At 34.9% G+C, this 21,025-nt stretch overlaps 1 protein-coding gene across 2 annotated transcripts in view; it reads right to left on the reverse strand.

The window, feature by feature from the left end:
• The window catches only part of CEP85L (centrosomal protein 85 like), a 132,475-nt gene that overhangs the window by 45,180 nt on the left and 66,270 nt on the right, over positions 1-21,025 (reverse strand). For both annotated transcript variants that reach the window (XM_028509322.2, XM_036024621.1), the window contains exons 4-5: positions 6,145-6,266; positions 4,606-4,723 (exon numbers count right to left, since the gene is read on the reverse strand). In XM_028509322.2, the coding sequence (XP_028365123.1) occupies positions 4,606-4,723; positions 6,145-6,266 (240 nt within the window). The remainder of the gene's footprint in view (positions 1-4,605; positions 4,724-6,144; positions 6,267-21,025) is intronic.

The following is a 21,025-nucleotide window of genomic DNA, read 5'->3' on the forward strand; positions in this document are numbered from 1 at the left end:
GCTGGAGAAAAAAGATACAGAAAAAATTACACAAATGAAAAGAGATAGGATAAAATGAAAATGAGGAATGATGCATTGATCAAGCGTAATAAATACTATTCAGTTGGCCTTTCCAAGGTTCACATGCATGTACATGGAAAGAAAGGAGCTCTTTTTTCTTCAATCTTTAACAAAAGAAAAGAGTCCTTCACATTTTTGTGTTTTTTCCCCCATGAAGTCACGTTAACCACAGGTTGAAATTTTGGTATAAGGCATTAGAAGTACAAATCACTCTTTGGTTCTATCAATTCTATCCCTAAAACAATCTGGGAGGCTTGAATTTTAGGATAAAGACCTAGTACTCATTTTCTACCTATGAGAGTTGGTAAGGTCCCTGTCTCAGGTCATCATGACTATAAAGGCTATTCAAAGTTTTTAAAAAACAAACAGAAGTTACTTCTCAAGAACATGTTTTTTCATCTATAAATTCATAAAAGAATGTTATTTCAAAATTTTCTTTATTTAACCGAGGACACATAGAATATTAAAGGTATTATTTTCTTTGTTTAATGTGTATGGAATTAATATGAACAAACTAAGGGCATGCCCGGCTAGCTTAGTCAGAAAGCATGAGACTCTTACAATGAACAAGCTATGAACCTGAAAATGTGCATTCACAAAATGTTGTGCATTAAAACTAATGCTGCTCATAGATCCAAGTTAAAAATTACTTTGCTAAAGAAATGCTCTATCATCACATTTGTTGTTTCTTTTAACCACTGCCATTTAATGAGCTCTCTACATCTCATTAAAAAAAGTTTATCTTTAAAGGACACATGGACAAAGCCAAAGGGGGCAGGGATGGCTGCAGTGAGGGAGGGGGGAAATGGTGACAACTGTACTTGAACAACAACAAAAATAAAAATAAAAAAGTTTATCTTGTCCTGGCTGGTGTAGCTCAGTGGATTAAGCATGGGCCTGTGAAGCAACGGGTCATTGGTTCGATTCCCAGTCAGGGCACATGCCTGGGTTGTAGGCTAGATCCCCAGTAGGGGGCATGCAAGAGGCAACCACACATTGGTGTTTCTCTCCCTCTCTTTCTCCTTTCCTTCCCCCTCTCTAAAAATAAATAAATTTAAAAAAAAAGTTTATCTTATATATTTATCATACCCATTTAATACTTTAGGTATTCCCTTTTATTAACTGCCCAAATATTTTAAAATCAAATTTCTCAACAATATTTTAATTCTTAACATACTTTAGAATCTTTCTAATATTTGTAACAGTCTAAGCCTTTTCCACTTCCTTCAGGTATTTCTGTCATTGCTGACTGGCTTGGAGAGCCCTCTACTGGCCTGATGCTGTGTCAAAGAACATTTTCTTCAGCTTTTGGATGATACACTTTAAATTTTACATGCATTTGGTAATATATTAATAATGGTATAATTCAAGCAAAATCTTTATTCAGAATAATAGAATTACAGGGGAAACTAAATGGTTCTATTAAAATACTGCTATCAGAAATAAACCCTCACACAGATGGTCAAATGATTTTATACAAGGTGCCCAGACCAGTCAATGGGAAAGAGACAGTCTTTTCAACAAATGGTTCTGAGAAAACTGGATTATCCACATGCGAAATAACGGAGTTGGACACTTATCTAACATAATATATAAAAATTAACTCAAAGTGTGTCAATGTTGGGAACCGCCCTGACTGGTATCAGAAGCTGAAACCCCCGCCTAGGCTAAGGCTAAGGGAATGCCCTTGGAACCGCAAGCCAGCAAGGAGACAGGAGCTTGTCTACCTGGCAGGAATACTGCTTCTGCTGCTGAACCCCAAAAAGCTTGGTCGGTTAGCCAAAGACGGGTAAGATTCCCCACGGGGGGAATGACCTAAGCCAGGCACGATCACTTTGGGAGGCCCCCCAAAAGAAGGACTTGGGGGGCTGCAGCAGAAGGGGGTGATGGACCCTCGCTCCTTGGCTTTGACATAGCCTGAGTTCTCATCGTCTGGGAGAAAATCTCCTTTTTGCCTTAGTTCCCGTGCTAAGCCTGCAACAATGACAGGGTGGTGCAGCTCTGTGCTGAAAGGGCGGATTCCCTGGGTGATCAGGCCTAAGAAAGAACATGTAAATTACTGTGAAACCTTCTTTGTTTAGAATGCTCTCAGTTGAATGAGAGGGGTCCAAGGAGGAAGTTATGTTCCTCAAAGTCTTACAGCTCTTTGACCCTGACTCAAAATAGACTGGCAGAGTTCCTTGTTTTCTATAGTTCCTTACTTCCCCCTGATAAGTACTGTACTTTACCTGAATTATTATGCAAAATGAGCCCAATAAAAGCAAGTGTGGACGGTAAATCAGGGCCCTCCCCACTAGGGGGGGGGTGGCCATTCTGTCCCTACTTCCCCACAGAAACTAGTCTTGTCTCTGTGCATGTTTGTGTTTTGTTTCTCGCGTGTTTTTTGGCGAGCCATCCACAGTGTTCTGTGGTCACTGCTGGCCGGTGACCCACGCGCAACATGTCAAAGATATAATTGTGAGGCCTAAAACTGTAAAACTCTTGAAGAAAACATGGCAAAACTTCATGACACTAGATTTAGCAATAATTTCTTGACTATGACACCAAAGGCACAGGCAAAAAAAAAGTAGACAAATTAGACTTTATAAAAATTAAAATATTTTGTACATGAAAATACACTATCAACAACGTAAAAAGGCAACTCAGAATGGGAAAAAATTTGCAAATCACATCTGATAAAGAATTAATATCCAGAATACATAGAGAACTTCTAAAACTTAACAACAAAAAAAATTTTAAAAATGGGCAGAGGTCTTGAATAGACATTTTTCCAAAGATGACACAGGCATACCTCATTTTACTGTGCTTCTGAGTAATGAACTTGGCAGCTACTGCATTTTTTACAAATGAAGGTTTGTGGCAACCTTGCATGGACGTTTAGCATTTTTTAGCAATAATTTTTTAATTAAGGTATGTGCACTGTTTTTATAGACATAACGATATTGCACACTTAACAGACTACAGTATGGTTGTAAATATAACTTTTATATTAACTGGGAAACCAAAAAATCATCATGTAACTGGCTTGATTGCAGTATTCATTTTATTGCAGTGGTCTGAAACTAAACTTGCAGTATCTCCAAGGTATGCCTATATAAAATTGACTGATAAGCACATGAAAAGATACTCAATATCACTATCATTAGGGAAATGAAAATCAAAAGCACAATCAGGTATTACCTTGCTTCTGTTAGGATGGCTATTATCAAAAAAGTAGAAAATAACAAGTGTTGGCAACAATGTGAAGAAAATGAACTTTTGTACACTGATACAGGCACTGTACAATGATATAGGCACTGTGGAAAACATTATGGCACTTCCTCAAAAAATTAAAAATAGAATTACCATATGATCTATCAATTATTCTCATCTGGCTACACACTCAAAAGAACTGGAAACAAATATGTTCATGGCAACATTATTTACTGTAGCTAAAATATGGAGGCAAACCAAGTATCCATTGTCATGAATGGATAAGCAAAATGTGGTATACATAGAGTAGAATATTACTCAGCCTTAAAGAAAATTCTGATACATGCTTAAATATGAATGAACTGTGAGGACATTATGCTAAGTGAAATAAGCCAGCCACAAAAACAAAAACACAAATACTGTATGATTCCACTAACCATGAGATACTTAGAAGCAGAAAGGAGACAGTGATTGTCAGGGATTGGGGGGACGAATAAGAAGCTACTCCTTAACGGGTACAGTTTCAGTTTTTATAAGATGAAAAGTGCTCAAGAGACAGATGATGGTGCACAGAATAATAAATGTATTTAACACCACTGAACTATACATTTAAAATGGTTAAAATGAAAGGTGGTAAGTTTTATATGTATTTTAACACAAAAAATGAAAAAAAAAACCACATGGAGATAACTCCTCCACTCACTGACTTTGTTTATAAATGATTATTCTCCATAACACTAGTTATAATATCCCCAAACTAGAAACTATACAAATTTTGATGAGCAGGAACAGGTTGAATAAATTACTTCTATCTCCATAAAATGAGAAATCAAGCAGTTGTGAAAGGGGGGGAAAAAAAAGATGCTGTGTATGTAATGATATGGAAATAATTACTTTTTTTTAATATAAGATAAAGGGAAAAAAGCAAGATGCCAAATAATGTATGTATTTTGATACTTTCTGTTAAAATACATTTATAAAATGTACTTTATAACATAAATACATTTTATATCTATTTAAAATAGTTTTATACATTTATAAAATGTAGCTATGATCAAATATATTTATGCATTTATAAAATATGTACAAATGTGGGGATAAAATATATTTATATCTGCTAGTGATATACAATGGACTATAGAAGGACACACTAGAAATTGGTAACAGTAGTTCCTGTGTATACAGGGGGTTTGGACAGATGGAAGACAATACCTGGATATCTTTTACACATATATAAATATAAACCATGTGATAAGGTTAATAATTCAAAAAATGCCCTCATCTTAGAAGCTAAGTATAAAATCAACACATCCTTTATTAATACAACAATGATAAAATCCGCTATAATCTTACCTGCAAATTAGACATATAAGAATCCCCACTATTTACATAGTGTCCTAAAATGGCATGTTGTGCCCGTAATTCATTATCCCTTATTCGCTCGTGTAGGTGGGTAATTTGTTGCTTCTGCCTGAAAAACATAAATTGAAGTCACATAATAAAAAAGTATTACCAATCTTAAAAGTATTATAATACGAAACAGCAACTTGAATGACCTTGGATTATTTCCTTGAAGTCTTAGAATATATAGAACTGAAGGATATATTTTAACAGTTATGACAATGATTCTGAATTTCCTACTGCCATAAAATAAATATTGGTGTCTCCCCCCAAAATTCACATATTAAATCCTAACGCCCAATGTGATGGTATAAGGAGGGGGGCCTTTGAGAGGCAATTAGGTCATAAGGGCAGAAGCTTCAAGAATGCAATTGTTATGCTTATAAAAGAGGCCCCAAAGAGCTCGGTGGCCCTTTTCACGATGTAAGGTCACAGGGAGAAGATGGCCATCAATGAGCCAGGAAGTTGGCCTCACCAGACACTGAATCTGCCAGTGACTTAATTTTGGACTTCCCAGCCTCCATAACTGAGAGAAATAAAATTCTGTTCTTTATAAGCTACCTAGTCTATGATATTTTGTTATAGCAGCCCAAATGGACTAAGACACCCTATTAACTCATACCCCTCAAAATAGTAATTATAATGGTGTTCAAAAAAATGATAAGTCAACTGATTCTGATTGTTTGAAGAGTATATCCTATTAATAAAAGTCTGAATTTTGATCTGCTTTTAAAATGTGCAGTACAGAGAACAGAGTCAATGATACTGTAATAACTATGTATGGTACCCAATGGGTACCAGGCTGATGGGAGTGATCACTTTGAAAAATATATAAATGTCTAATCACTATGTTGTATGCCTGAGTCTAATATAATATTGTATGTCAACTATAACTGAAAAATAAATTTTAATAAATAAAAAGTAGGCATAAATGACAAAGAATCAATATGCATCACAGATAGTATAATTAAGTAATATTAGGCTTATTGTTCAAAATAATCATAAAACTGTTAAGTATAGCACAATTTTTTTTCAGAGCTTTGGTACTCAAACCATGCAAAATTTCTGGAATGTGTCCACAAATATACAAAATTCTTATCTGTAAATCATTTGATTTCAAACATTCATGATTTTCATGGCTTCTATGCTTTCATATCTAACATAGATTACTTAAAAATTACTTTAAAGTAGCTTTCCAATTTGATACTTCCTAATTGTAAGAAGATGAAAAGAAGTCTCCGAATAATGAATTACTCCAATGTAAACGGGAGGAGGCAGAGGACAGACAGACCCACCAACCAGTGTCGTAAGAACCAATCGTGTCATCGGTTCTGAAAGGGACCAGGGCTGGAGAAGGACAGACACGAGAAATCAATGCATTTGTAAGGTTCTATTTTTTAAACTCTACATGGTGGATACAAAAGTATGTTTTAAAATCTATATTTCTGTACACCTGAAGTATTCAGTAATTTGAAAAACATATACACTCACCGATCAATTACAATTTCTTTCTGCCTTAGTAGTCCTTCTTTTATTTTCAGCACTGATTCCCACTTTGTGAAATCCTGATAGCCAGAAGGTGAGTAACTCTGACGAGATGATCCAGTCAAAACCTGCACAAACATGCTTAACTCTTAGTATTCTGATAGTGTCTAAAGGAAATATTTATATACCATCTAATATTTTCCCAATGATTTTCATTTTAAAAAGAGAACTCTGCCTTTCATTTTTTAAGACTATATGAAATCACACTTGTGAATACAACATAACTTGAAAAACTCAAGGAAGTTACAACATAAATATACAAATTTAATTAAGAGTTTAATCATTTCTGAAAGGAGTACAATAAAAGAATGTACAATGGCTAGACTAGACAAACATTACCAAAAGGGTTTCCAAAAGGAAATAAAAACAGTATCTGTAGCATTCAGATTTTGAATTGTCATTCATCACAATATCATTTAATTACATTAAAATTTCAAGAGCTAAGATGTTTGCATAAAATAGTAAATATATACATAAAAATATGCTAGTAAGCAGATAAGCCAGATGACTATTAGTCTCTAGTGTAAATGGTATCACTTGGAAAAAATACTCTGAGAACTTAAAAATTTTTTTGATATATTTAATAAAAATCAACAATAAACAGCTATCTTCAAACTTCTATCACTGAAACAAAAATGTAATACTAGTGTTAACAGGTTGAACTGTGTCCCCTCAAAAGATATACTGAAGTCCTAACCCCAGTATTTCAGAATGTGAACTTATCTGGAAATAGGGTCTTTGTAGATACAGTCAATTTAACACGAAGCCAATTAGGGTGGGCCCTAATCCCATATGACTAATGCACCATGAAAAGGGAAACTCAGAACACGGACACAGACGCAGGCAAGAGACATTTCATCACACGAAGGTGAAGGCAGAGACTGGAGTGATGCATGTAAAACCAAGGAAAACAAAAGACTGCCAGAAAAGCACCAGAATCTTGACCTGGAACCAACTCTGCTGACACCATGATTTTGGACCTCAAAGCTCCAGAACTGTGAGACAATAAATTCCTGTTGTTTAAGTTACCTGGTTTGTGTTTTTTGTTATGGTAACTCCAGGAAACTAATACATTGGTAAATCAAGTAGGAACATAAATTCCTTGACAAGTTAAACGATGCTATATATAAACACCACAAAGCAACTTTAAAAGAATTCAAACATGCAGTGATATTTTTATCCTTTGTTTTTCCAAAGATGCTACTGGACAAGACCTAGTTCTGAATAAATCACTAATTGTGTGACATCAACTAGCCATAGATTAACACTTTAAATTAACAGGATTGTCAAATAATAATACTAGGACAAAATGTTTCAGGCAGGAGAAAGGACAAAATGAGTAGACTAAGGAGGAAAGAAACTAGGTGATAACGAAGCACAAAACTAAGAGATGGGCAGGTATCTGGAGTGTAACTGACACACAGTTGTTATAGGGGCAGGTTAGTCAGATACTCTATCCTGAATTTCATTCTTTCCCTTGCCTAACATACAATCCAGGCTATCTTCGGCCAGTATATACCAATGCAAATATGTTAGTTGTTACAGTACTGAATTACTTTCTCTGTAATTGGTAACTAGCTATAGCTCCAACCCCCTGAATGTCCTCTCCATTACCCAGGACACACATCAAGTCTCTCCATCATACAAAAAACAGAGTTGCCTCCAGTTTTTGGCACACAAAAAAGGGCCCTCTCAGGATCCTGTTCTATCCATAAGTGGCATCCTTTCTGTTTGGTGGATCCCTGCATTAGTCAGCCCCCCAAAATTCTCCCATCTCTACACCACTACCAGCATATATTCAGCTGGGAGAGCTGGGATTCAAACCCAGGCAACCCAACAAAAACACCACTTTGGGACACTGCTTCTGCTATAGTGCCTAATTAACTAAGAAGGTATCGCGAATTTCCTATCACAAGGGCTGAAAAAAATTGAAACTAATTGCTAAGAGAAGATTCAGCACCATAAATAACATTGTTAATATTAAGTCTTTACTTATTGCAACTCCATGTTACTTAATGATTATCAATTTCATGGGTAAATCACTTCATGAAATTTTTTTGTCAAACTTTTACTCAAACAGGAATTAAAACAACCGAAGCTAGCAAAACAAAAGATCATATCAATAATTCCAAAACTCAACATAAAATCTCAAAGTTACCAGAATGACTTGGTAAAACAAACAATTGTGCTATAATCCTAAATATATCATTAATTTGAAGACTAAAAGTAAATACATATTTTATTTATATGCTGAGTTGACAGGTATTGGTTTTGTATATTGTTGTCACACCTAATACAAAACTTGTAAGGTGGCTTAAGGATCTACGGTTTCTTCTTCCAAAGATCTAAAAAGGCTCCTCCATTTCAGGAATGACCTGTACCATAATATCTGAAGCTATGTTTTGCCCTACACATCTTGAGACTATTTCAATAAGACCAGCACCTAAGCAACAGACACTGATCTTAAAAAGACATTAACTATTCTACTCTCCCTAAGAAATCTACTAAAAAAAATTTCCAAGCTAGTAACTTCTTAAAGAAAAGCCTTTTCTTGTTATGGCACCAAGAAAAAGGGAGAAAACAGTAGGAAAAAATATATCTGCAAAAGAAAAGCAAATGATAATAGTCCTTGGTTTATAGCACTTGAACCACTGGAAGGATGGATCACTAAGGACGGACTTGCCAGATACTTCAATAAATATGTGCAAAACAAAGTATGAGAATTTATTCTTCTGATTTGAGCCCCTTGATCTAAACCCTTTAGAAAACAAAATAAAAATTGAGCTATGAAATTGGGCAAAGAGGAATTAAAAAAAATTCTTTCCTTGGAATTACCCAATCAGCAGCGCGATAATCTTCCTTACTAAACTTCAACCATAATTCATAAAAGCAGTTAAAAAAAAAAACATGAAACTTAAAAACAACCAAATGCTGCAGGAGAACTTAAAAGTAATTTTAAATGTCTATTGATATCTGCCTATCACTAAAAATGATAATTATGAAGACATTTTACCTTCTATGGCTTTTATAATGAGGACATTATGTATGCTATCTTAAATGAAGTTATGGAATACAATCTGAAATACCTAAAACAAGATTTTTTAAAATCATATTGCAAAGTCTCAGGTAGCAAGGCAGCCACTATGCCCTTATGATTTTGCTTACAATACAAACAATGTTACACTATTACAGTCATATAGAAAAGGGACAACTGATGAAAATTCAATTCAATTATAATTCACAGTGTTGTTCAGGCTCCAGTCTTGACAAGGCTAAAAGAGAGTCTCACAGAAATAGCACAGGATTACTCTGTACTACACACAGGAAAAAAAAAAAAAAAAACATTATCTGCCCTGGAACTACTTATCTTTTATAAGTTCTAACAAAAGGAAAAGAATTGAATGGTGAGAAAGGAATTAGATTATGTTCAAGTTGGTTCTTCCTCACATTTCCAAGTTAAAACCTCACAGAGATTACTCTTTAAACACTGCCAATTTAATGTTTCAGCAAATGTTAAAGTTTTCCCCCCATTATTTTATAAAACAGGAAAAGTCTCCTCTTAATTATACATTTGGTAGGCTGAAAAAACATACAAAATCTTGCTAGTACCAATTACCTATTTGGTTCTAAGCATTATACCCAAAAGCAATTGGGAGCGGGGGCCGGGGGGGGGGGGGCTGCCTTTTTACTCTGAGAGTGACACAACAGGAACTTTGAGTACACACTGAGGCACACTTCACACTTCTAGATAGCACTATCTTAGCTTTGGAACATTAACACGTGGTACATTTACACATGGACTACTATGCAGCAGAAAGAAAGAAGAAACTCCTATTCTTCACCACAGCATGAATGGAACTGGAGAACATTATGTTAAGTGAAATAAATCAGGCAAATACCATGATTTCACCTATAAGTGGAACCTAATCAACAAAACAAACAAATGAGCAAAACAGAACCAGAGATTTGGAAATAATGAACAACTGACAGGGACCAGAAGGCAGGAGGAAGGGGCATAATGGGGGAAGGAGGGGGAAGGGGCAAGTCACAAAACTTGAACAGAGGACTGACTCTGGGGCACAGACAATGCGGGGAGATTGACTGTGGGAGTAGGGAGGCGACCGGGCAGGGGAAAGCAATGGGGAAAATTTTTTAACATCATTTACATCCCCAAAAGAGAAAATATTTAGGGATAAAAATTTAACCAATTTGTTAGCTTTTTATCACTGGACACTGAAAACTAAAATACCATGAACAAATTATAGGAAATCTTTTTTAAAACAAAGTACTGATAGACTCAGTATGAAGATGTCAATTGTTCCTACACTGATTTATAGATTAAACACAGTCCCAATTAAAATCCAACCAAATGTTTTTAGAAGTTGACAACTACATTCTAAAATTTCTATGGAAATGTAAAGAACTTACACTAATTTATTTCAAGACTTATTATAAAGCAATAGTATCCACAAAAGTATGGTACTGACATAAAGATAGGCTAATGGAACAGAATAAAGATCCACAAATAACCCTACACAGTGGATTTTCTTATTTTTTAATTAAACTTTGTATTTTGATGTGATTATAGGTTTATGTGCAGTTGTTAATAGATGATGCAGTGAGTTCTCATCTGAACGTCACCCAGGTTCCCCAATGGTGATATCACAATCAGGGTACGACGTGAATACAGTGAAGATATAAAACACGTCCATCACACGAATTCCCCTCATTGCCCCTTTTTTCCAACACCTTTACAGAAGTATAATTAACACATAACATTATGTAAATTTAGGGTACACATGATTTGATACACTTACAGAATACAAAATGATTACCAAATAGCATTAGCTAATACCTCCATCATGTAACATAATTACCATTTATTTTTTTGTGATAAGAACAATTAAGATCTACTGTCTTAGCAAATTTCAAGTATATATTACAGTGTTATTAACTATAATCACCTTTCTGTACATTATATTCCCAGAACTTATTCACCTTATAAGTGAATGCTTGTACCCTTTGGCTAAAACCTCTGTATTTCTCCCCCACCTAGCTTCTGGTAACCACCAATTCAGTGTCTGATTGATTTCTATGACTTTAGCTTTTTTTAGATTTTACATATAAGTGACATCAAATAGTATTTGTCCTCTATCTGACTTATTTCACCTGGTCAACTAAATATCAAAAAAAAAGAAAAAGAAGAAAGAAAGAAAAGAAAAGGGGGTTGGGCAGAAGTAATTAAATGGGGACTTGAAATTGGTATTTAATAAGAAGTGAAAACAAATGTCTACAAAGGCCTGCAGGCCAATGTTTACTTACAATTGGCCCAACCTAGAAACAATCCCTATGTCCACTGACAGATAAATTAATAGACTGTGCTATCTCCATAAAATGCAATACTACTCAGCAATAAAAACAACCGATACACGCAACAACCTGGATGAATCTCAGAAGCATTAGGCTAAGTGAAAGAAGCCACATTCAAAAGGGTACATACTGTCTGATTCTATTTCTGCCACATCTGGAAAGAGCAAAACTAAAGAGACAGTAATCAGATCAGTGGTTGCTAGGGCTGAGATAAGCGTTGATGACCTAATGGAAAAAGGCAACTTTCAGAGGTGATGCAAATGATGTGCAACATGACTATTGCGGTAAATGTGTCTTTACGCAACTGTCAAAACACACTACTTTTTAAAGACTAAGTTTTATTGAGGTAAGTTATACCTCAATAATCCTATTTAAAAGTATACTTTGTTTGTAAGTAATATTTCAGTAAAATTGTTTTTTCTACAAGGTAAAAACAAGCTAAATTATAGGTAAATATTTATATACATCCCATTTAACAACACTAGAAACAAAAAGAACTTGTCATAATAAACTTGAAAGAACCCAAATATGTATAAACAAAGGAATGGGTAATTAATTGTGGTATATGTATAAAACAATACTGCACAGCAAAAAAATAGAATTTTTATATTCAACAACATGGTTGAGATTTAGAGGCATATGTTAAGCAAAAGAATCCAGACTCAGAACCATACATACTCAATGATGATTTAAGGTCAACAGTAGAAATGGGTGGGCTGTGGGGTGTTGTTATACTGACACAGAAGAGGCATAAGCTACATCTGCTGTATCCTGGTAACTTTTTATGTCTTGACCTGAGTCGTGGTTACAAGGATATATGTATTACTAAATAGAATGGAGTCATTATTATACTTAAGACTAATAAGATAGACTCTCGACAAAAAACAAAATATATGATAACCACAAGGATATCTACACTTTATTTTTCTCTCTACTTTAAAATAGGACTGAGGGGAAATGAAGGCCTTGTCTGCCAGGAGAGAATACTTAAGTATTCAAAGGTACACTATAGATCACAGGTGGCAAACACAAGGCCCGTGGGCCGAATCCCGCTCTCCACCTTGTTTTATCCCGCCCAGCACCTGGTTTCTACCTGGTGACAGCACCAAGCTCTTGCTTAACTGTTAAGGAGTAGTTACATGTATACGGCCCTAAAATTACATTTGGCACTTTTAAGGCAACCGTAAGTCTGCTGTGGCCCCCAATGAAAATGAGTTTGACACCCCTGCTGTAGATGATACGATGACCGTCCTGGCTATAACTTTGAATCTCTATCACTCTGGTGCTATCCTGTGTCTGCAAATAACTGAAACTGGATAAGTAAATACTGCACACCAAGAATGCTAGAACATAGTTGATAATGAAGGGTAACAGAATATGGCATGCCAAAATACGATTATGGAAGTCCAGGATATGCCACTCCAAAATACACTGCTCTGACAGCATTTTGTGCTGTAAGCACTGAAAAACAAAACAGAAAATGCAGGTAGAGACTTTTCTGAACTTCATTCATCTGCCTGAAGATCCTCCAAAAGGAACTCAATTGTCATAAATGATGCACTCCCTGGGAGTTTCATCAATAAGGGAGGACTGACTCTTATCACAGAGGAGGAGGCTAGAAGCAGACACCACACCCAGTCAAACTCTCTCACAGGCTATCATATCTCCTATCCTAAGGGGCCTTTCCTCTTTTCTAAATGTCATTTATTCTCCCCTTAGAGGCCCACATTCCCCTTTTCCCATACTGAATTCTAAAGCCATGTCTGAGTCCCTGCTTTTTCCCTGGGTACCTTCCACATGTACATGAGATATACATGTTAATAAATTTGTCTGTTCTTTATTTTTTCTCCCCTATAATAACCTTCAACTGATTTTTAAGACTTGTTAATATTCGAGGAAAACAAAGAAGGCTTCTATTAAAAGAGAGAACAATCTTGTTTGATAATATGAAAAAGAGAAAAGTAGTTTATATTCAGATACTCTCTACCCTATGACCCATTAGTAAAACATTTTTATCCCAAGTAGTGAGAAAACAATTAGAAATTTCTGTTCAATAAAATCATAACTGGTCGGTAGAAGCATACCATTTTGTGGCAGTTATATAGTGGTAGTAAAATATACATTTTGACAACACTCCAGAAAACACAGATATTGTTTTGTTAGAAGTTGAATAAGACACTCAAGAGATATTTGAATATTTCTAGAAAAAACAATTTCAAAATTCACATATCAATAAAACAGAAAATTACTGTTGTTGTCTCTTTTAGTTAGAATTTCAAGTAGTTGATCATTTTTCTACTTGACTATAGCCAATATAAATAATAAAGGAGAACATGACAGCTTAAACTTATAAATAAGTAATTTATATTTATAGCTTTTCAATAACAACATAGCTTTATGAAATCTACAAGATAATTACAAAGGCATGTAACTGTGTGAGCTAATTTAAAGTATGGTAGTGAAAGGGTATCACTCAAGTAACGAACATTTCAAAATCTGTACAGGTGGGACTAGGACACTTTTTGTAAGTATACAATGTTCGTACTTATTTGGTAGTTACCAAACCCAGGGATGGAAGAAAATTCCTCATTTAGATGTTTTATCTAAAAGTACCTAAGACACAGTTTGACAATGGGGGTTTAGAGAAGAAAACAGTAGTTTACCAGTGCAAGAAGAATCCTAACTCCCTGCATGGAGACCAGAACCATCCAGATTTATGGACCCATAACATACAATCACCTTTTATTGTAAAGAGTGGGCACCTACAGCAATCCCAAATACATGCTACCAAGATGAGACCCAGATGATATGGAAAGTTGCCAAAATATGTCACTTAATGGTCAAACATGCTTCTAAAATAAGCTTACTATTTGCAGCTGAAAATAGCTCAAAATTCCTTGGCTTTGTCCTGGACATACTGTTAAATTTAGACAGTCTAGTGCTACCACACTTAACTGGAATACAACCTCTGCAATTCTTCAAGTTTGTTATCTCCCTTTCATTTGCCTTTGTTCCTTAGCTCATCACTCACAGCGTGTCAAATAACATAGCAAATCTTCCTCTGTTTCCTGGAATAGTCTATCTGAAGAGATACTCTAGAAGAACTTTTTGGTAAACGAATCATAATGCCTCACCCAAAAATAAATTCATAAAGCTAAATAATTAAGATAAAAATAAACTACAAATTATATAGAATTTAAAGAGCTTTTATTCACCAAGAGAAGGAAAAGACATGGATTATATGATTACTAATAGAACTGTGCATAAATAAAATCTATCTTACATACTACATTACTTATATACTATTATTTCTAATTATACATTTAATAAAATCTATATATTAACTAAGTCCATGTAATTATTTATGAAATATATTACTACATATTTTCTCTAACAAAATAAAGACAAAAATCTTATTAAAAAAATTCTATCAGCAACCTGGTCCTCAGAGTGACCTATTTAAAGCCCAAGTGTATATCTTGACTCTTGAAATGTATTTTATATTTTTAATGGCATCATTGCATCCTTCGGTCTTTATTACTAACTATAAAGCTATCCTCACCATCTCAATATGCTCCACTGAAATAACAATACAAATATATCAAGTTACCTTGATGGTAAAAGACTCTAGAAACAAATGATAAAAAGAAACTGATGAAAGGAATATATACTAATTTTTATGTCTTTAACACACATGTGCATGAAAGTAAAAAGAACCCTAAAGGTACTACTGCTTTCTACCATGCTAAGCAACTAATTACTATTAATTTAACTTTTTTTGGAGGAACATTTTCCGTCTCAAAAATCAATGTGGTTCATGTCTAATCTGTGTTAGCATCGTTGTGTGTTTTTTAATGTCAATAAAGGAATGACCCCTGCATGGAATACAGTCTTACCACTGTCACAATGCACAAGGCAAAAATGGCATTATCCACGATTGAAAATCAAATCAATTAGAAATTAAGGAAAAAAAGAAGCTTAAGTCTTCAAATTTAATTATCAATTTTACTTATAAAAAGACTGTAAACTTTACCTCTTAAAAACTAAAAGTAAAATATATTAACCATAGAATTTAATAAACTTAATTTGTTAATTTTAATTAGTAAACCTGATGGCTTTTATTGGCAAATAGACGGGAAAGAATTAAGGGTATAATTGAAAATTCATAAAAGGGATACTGTATGAAATGGAAATAAAGAGAAGTTTGTAATGTGGGTCTATTTGGGATCTTGCCCAAGGTTATGGATAACAAATGTACCAGACTAGAGAGCCAGATTTTACTAAAACAAAGCTGTAGTATAACTGCTAACATATTTTTTTTTATTTTTAAAAGCAGATTGCCAAAATGTTTTGTCAAGCCTTTCATCAAATTTAACTATCAAGACATAAAAGAAAAATATAAAATAAGTATGTTTTAGGACTAAAAAACTGTCCACATTATTTAAAAATGTATGGAAGGGTTTCTCTAAAACGATACAAGAGGAACTATTCATGATGATATCTTATGGGGAGAGGGGAGTAGGCTTTTACAGCACCTCATGTCAGTTGGGATGATCTGACTTTGCTCACCAAGAAAGTATACCACTTTTTTTCCCCTCTCCCGACAGTGTAGTTATGAGCCATTAAATGTTTTCTTCTTCTACATATTTAAAATAGGGCTTAAAAAATGTTTCAAGAGTCAACTATGCAAAAGCTTCTTATGGTAAAATTGTTGAGGAGTTTAGACAGCCCTCTATGGAGTGAGAACATAAAATAGGAGCAAGCGGATTACTGCTCAATTTAACATCCCTTCACAAATTTTTCTAAAATGTTTAAGGACCAGAAATGTTGGGTATTTTTTTAACTCCTGGGAGCCGAGTTTATCACCCGACCCACAGCATACAATTAACAAGAAGAAGACGACTAACTACAATCCCTCAAGTATATTTTTCAGCCTTCAAAAAAATTAAAAAATATTTCCAAGAGCACAAGCGGTATCAGAATTAGAGTATTGTGACAGTAACCATGACAGTGGTCCTTTTCCCAGTCCAGTCTGTATCATGGTAAGCCAGGCCATACTCTTTTGTAGTCCCTGGTACTCAACATGGAACCTGACAATCTTTGCTAAATACTCAGCAGCCTAAAAGTTAACTACGTACAAAAGGCTACCATCTTCTGAATCATCATTACTTAAAATCTCCATTATTATTTTTCAGAGCATGATATATATATAGTAAAACTATGTATATACTTTAAAGATTATAGAACAGTCTACAAACTTACATATGAATAAAATTTGTTTTCCAGCCTTTAAGGTGGAAGAGGCAAACACAAGGCCCGCGGGCCAAATCCAGCCCTCCACCTTGTTTTATCCAGCCCAGCACCTGGTTTCTACCCAGTGGCAGCACCAAACTCTCGCTTAACTGTGAAGTAGTTACATTTATACAGTCCTAAAATTACATTTGGCCCTTTGAAGGCAACTGCGAGGGTGCTGTGGCCCCGGTGAAAATGAGTTTGACATCCCGGCTTTAAGATCTAGCTCATTTCTTCCAGACCCAGCAAATCTGAGTAATCTACATAACTAATCTAATTTTAGCTTGCATTTTAGAGATGAATTTGAAAGACAGTCATTGGTGGCCAAACTAGGCCCCATTTTGGAGGTGTGAAGTCTCCAGCACTTTCTGGTTACACAGATTCATAATTATCCAAATACTGAATTATTAGATTTTTTTTCAAGTTAGATATTTAAACATCAACATATTAATGTTGGAATCAAAAATGAACTCTTCAGATACCCATGGCCCCAACTAAGCAATAAACCTACAAGAATGAGTGTATCAACAGAGAAGCCTAATAAACAACTATGCCAGAACATTCTTCATCCTAATGCTAGGGCTGGTCTTGGAACCCACTTACCACCCACCTCTGACCAACTGAAAGGCAAATGAAAACTGCAGATATGTTCAAATCCTTTTGCTATGCTTTGTAAGATTTAATTTGGAGATGGGTTAAAGATACAGTGCAGATTCACTGAGGTATCTCAAAAACAGTGTACAACTCTCGGTACATTAAATTGCTGATAAAAAGTTACAATGTCTATACATTCGGAAATTAAGCTTATTAATCTTTTCCACTAAGACAATTTACATCTCTTGCTTGATAAGGTAAACATGAATTCCACATATCAAAACTCATTTTACGTAACCTTCTCAAGCACGCATCTATACTGAAAATATAAAGGATCAGTTGCATTCATTTTATATAAACTTAAAGAGGGCCAGTGTATAACTGAAAGGCAAAAGCTATTATGTTTTAGAGGGTCTCACCTCAGGCAATCAAGGACTTAAATGTTATAATCAAAGTCTTTACATAAAAGCTCAGACCTAAATTAAGCTAAAGATATCTCTCCCATCCTTCGTGCAGGAGCACAGTTCAAAGGCCACATGATCTAAACCAAAAAGGGTGACTCCTTTAGTTGCTAGGGTGACACAGTCACAACCCTCTGCATGTTTGCCAATTTCAGTCTAATCCTCACCAAGAAAAACTGTATTCCTAGATAATTTTCTCGAAGAAGTTTATCGATATAAAAGGAAATACTGTCACTTACTACCAAAACTTTCGAAATTATTAAACTGGAATTCAAATGCAAATCAAATTCATTTAAGAGCTTGATCATCTTTGAATAAACTAACATTTATTTGTAACAACTTTACTCAACCAACAGACTAAAAAAAGACAAAAGGAGATAAAAATTTATTTATACAGATGTTCATCGGTGTTATTTGATATGACTTATAATGGCAAAAATTATAAATCACCTACTATCTAATAAGAGACTAATTTGATAAATTATGACACATTCATGCTAAAAACAACAATCTCATTAAAATTTATATTATAATTTTAATACATAGTCATATTAAAATGCCCAAAATATTAATTAGTTTAGGCATGTGGGCTTATGGTTTGGCTTGCCTTCACACTTTTTTTGTCATTCTTTCCCTCTCACCCTCCAAATATATTTAAACATTTTTAAATGACAAGAAAAAAAGTTATTTTCTCAGTTATTCTACTCTTACCCCAATCCCCCATCCTCTTCCTCTACTACAGTTAGCTTAAAATTGGGAAGGATTTTATAACTGTCCCTAACACTTATTTCTGCAGGATCATTCACTACCAACCCTGTAACCTTTTCTGGTTCTCCCATGCAATCATTCATTCAGTCAGTATTTAAGAAGTACTATGAGTCAACCTTCCCCTCTCTCTAAAAACAAATAAATAAATAAACAAAATCTTTAAAAAAAAAAAGAATTACTAAGAGCTAGGTTCTATACTAGGTAATAGTACTATAAGGAATAAATTGCAGCATAAATATGAGTTATTGGATGAGCTCCCAGGGCGCTTGCAGTCTATTCTAGGTACATGCACTTAAAATGCAATAAAAGGAGACAGATAGTAGAGGTGCACGCAAAATTATTTGACAGAAGGCAGGGAGAGCTGCACAGCAGAAACAAACCAAAACAACACTTTGTTGAGCAGAAAGGTTGGTAAGGACATTCCTACAAAAAAGTAGGGAGGCTTAAAATAGAACAATAGCCTATTCAGAGCGTCACTGGCAGCTGTACGGGGCCAGAGCCCAGAATGCAAAGGAATGTGATAAGAGATGAAGCTAGAAAGACAGGGCCTAAAAAAGCAAAGTAAGAGGTCCAGATTTTAGCCTGTTTGAGAACTCAGTCCTTCTCTTTCCAAAAAGGGCTGCCCCTTACAACTACAGAAACATCCTCTAACAAAGGAATTCTTAACTTTTCCTGCCATGGACTTTTGTGGCAGACTGCTAAGGCCTACTGATCTGTTCTCAGGATGTTTATGAATACATAAAATACATAGAATTCCAAATAATTTTTAGACATTCCACTCTAAAGGTAGTGATGTGTTAAGTGTGGGCTGTGCATAGTGACTATCTTCTGGAGAGCACTGGAAGGAAGGGGTGGGGGAAGGAACTTTACCATGGAGAAACCCAACAGACATTACATGGCAGCCAGGTGATGAAGGTTTAACAGTGACAGTGATAAGTCACGCTGATACCATGTACACTGGTATGTAATGAATACGGCACTTATTGCTTTGGCCTTTATCTCAAAAAACACTTTAACCAGTCTAAACAGGAGGAAAGTATCCTGTATCAGACAAATACAAGTTTGGGAACATTCTATAAAATATCTCAGCAGCACTCTTCAAACTGTTCGGGGTCATCAAAAGAAAAGTCTTGAGAAATTGTCACAACCAATGGGACCAATGGAGACATGACTACTGAATGCAATCTGGTATCCTAGATAAAATCCTGGAAAAGAACAAAGGATACTCCAGAAAAGTGAGGGGATCTGAATGAAGTTTGGGTGTTTACTAAAATAGTCTATTTTGGTGCAACTCTTGTGACAAATGTACCACACAAACAGAGGATGTTAACAATGGGGGAATGGTGTGTGGGGTACTCAGAGACCCTCTTGCACTATATTTGCAATAATTCTATAAATTTAGAACTGTTCTAAAAATAAGATGCACAGGACTAGAAAGAAAATTACACTGAAATAGTTGCTTTTAAAAAACAAATTTTTAATACCTGTGCTTCTTTAATACATTAAATTACAATATCTACAAGCAGATCAAATTATGGTAATTTCAAAATAGTGATGAATATAAACAGTATTTCAAGCTCTCTGCAAAAACTATAACATATGAAATTATCTGAGATTGCTACAGTGACATCAAATGTACTGCTGACACTTCTGCAGTTTGTGATTTATGGTCAGACTGAATAAGTATTAATCTCATTCAGAGTTTAGTAAAAATAAAGATGTAATCTTTCCTATCCAAGTTTAAAGACCACTGAACTCTACCATGGACTACAGGTTAAGAATCTTCTTCTAAAAGAAAAAAGTACTGACAGTAAATAGACACTGTGTTACACGGTCTCTTAACAGTCACTACACACAATTCACCTCATTAAACCCTCACAACAAACCAATTCTACAGACAAGGCAGCTTAGAGAAGTTGCCTATGGTCATGTGACCAAAAATGGATTCTAATTATACAGTTTGACTCCAAATGAATATTCTGACAAAGCACCTCTAAAAACAATTTCCAGCCCCTAGCTGTGGAGTTTTTGAGGAATACTATACTGATTATACTGTAGCTCACCAAATGCTCCTATTTACTAAAATACTTTCTGTTTAGGCTGATTCTGGCTAAAACTAAAATGTAATCCTCTCCAGAATTCCATTTAAACTACTACTGCTACTAATAAGGAGCCACAGCTAACCCAAAAAAAAAAAAAAAAGCGTAAACACAGAAATTTCCCACCCTTGTACAAATCTGGAAAGTACATTTTATCTCCATTTACCAATTCTGACACACACACAATTAGCATCCTTCTAAGATGTGTGTGAGCTTGTGTGCGCACACCTGTGTATGCCTTTA

This window comes from Phyllostomus discolor, chromosome 4 (genome assembly GCF_004126475.2).
Source record: "Phyllostomus discolor isolate MPI-MPIP mPhyDis1 chromosome 4, mPhyDis1.pri.v3, whole genome shotgun sequence".
NCBI classification, from domain to species: domain Eukaryota; kingdom Metazoa; phylum Chordata; class Mammalia; order Chiroptera; family Phyllostomidae; genus Phyllostomus; species Phyllostomus discolor.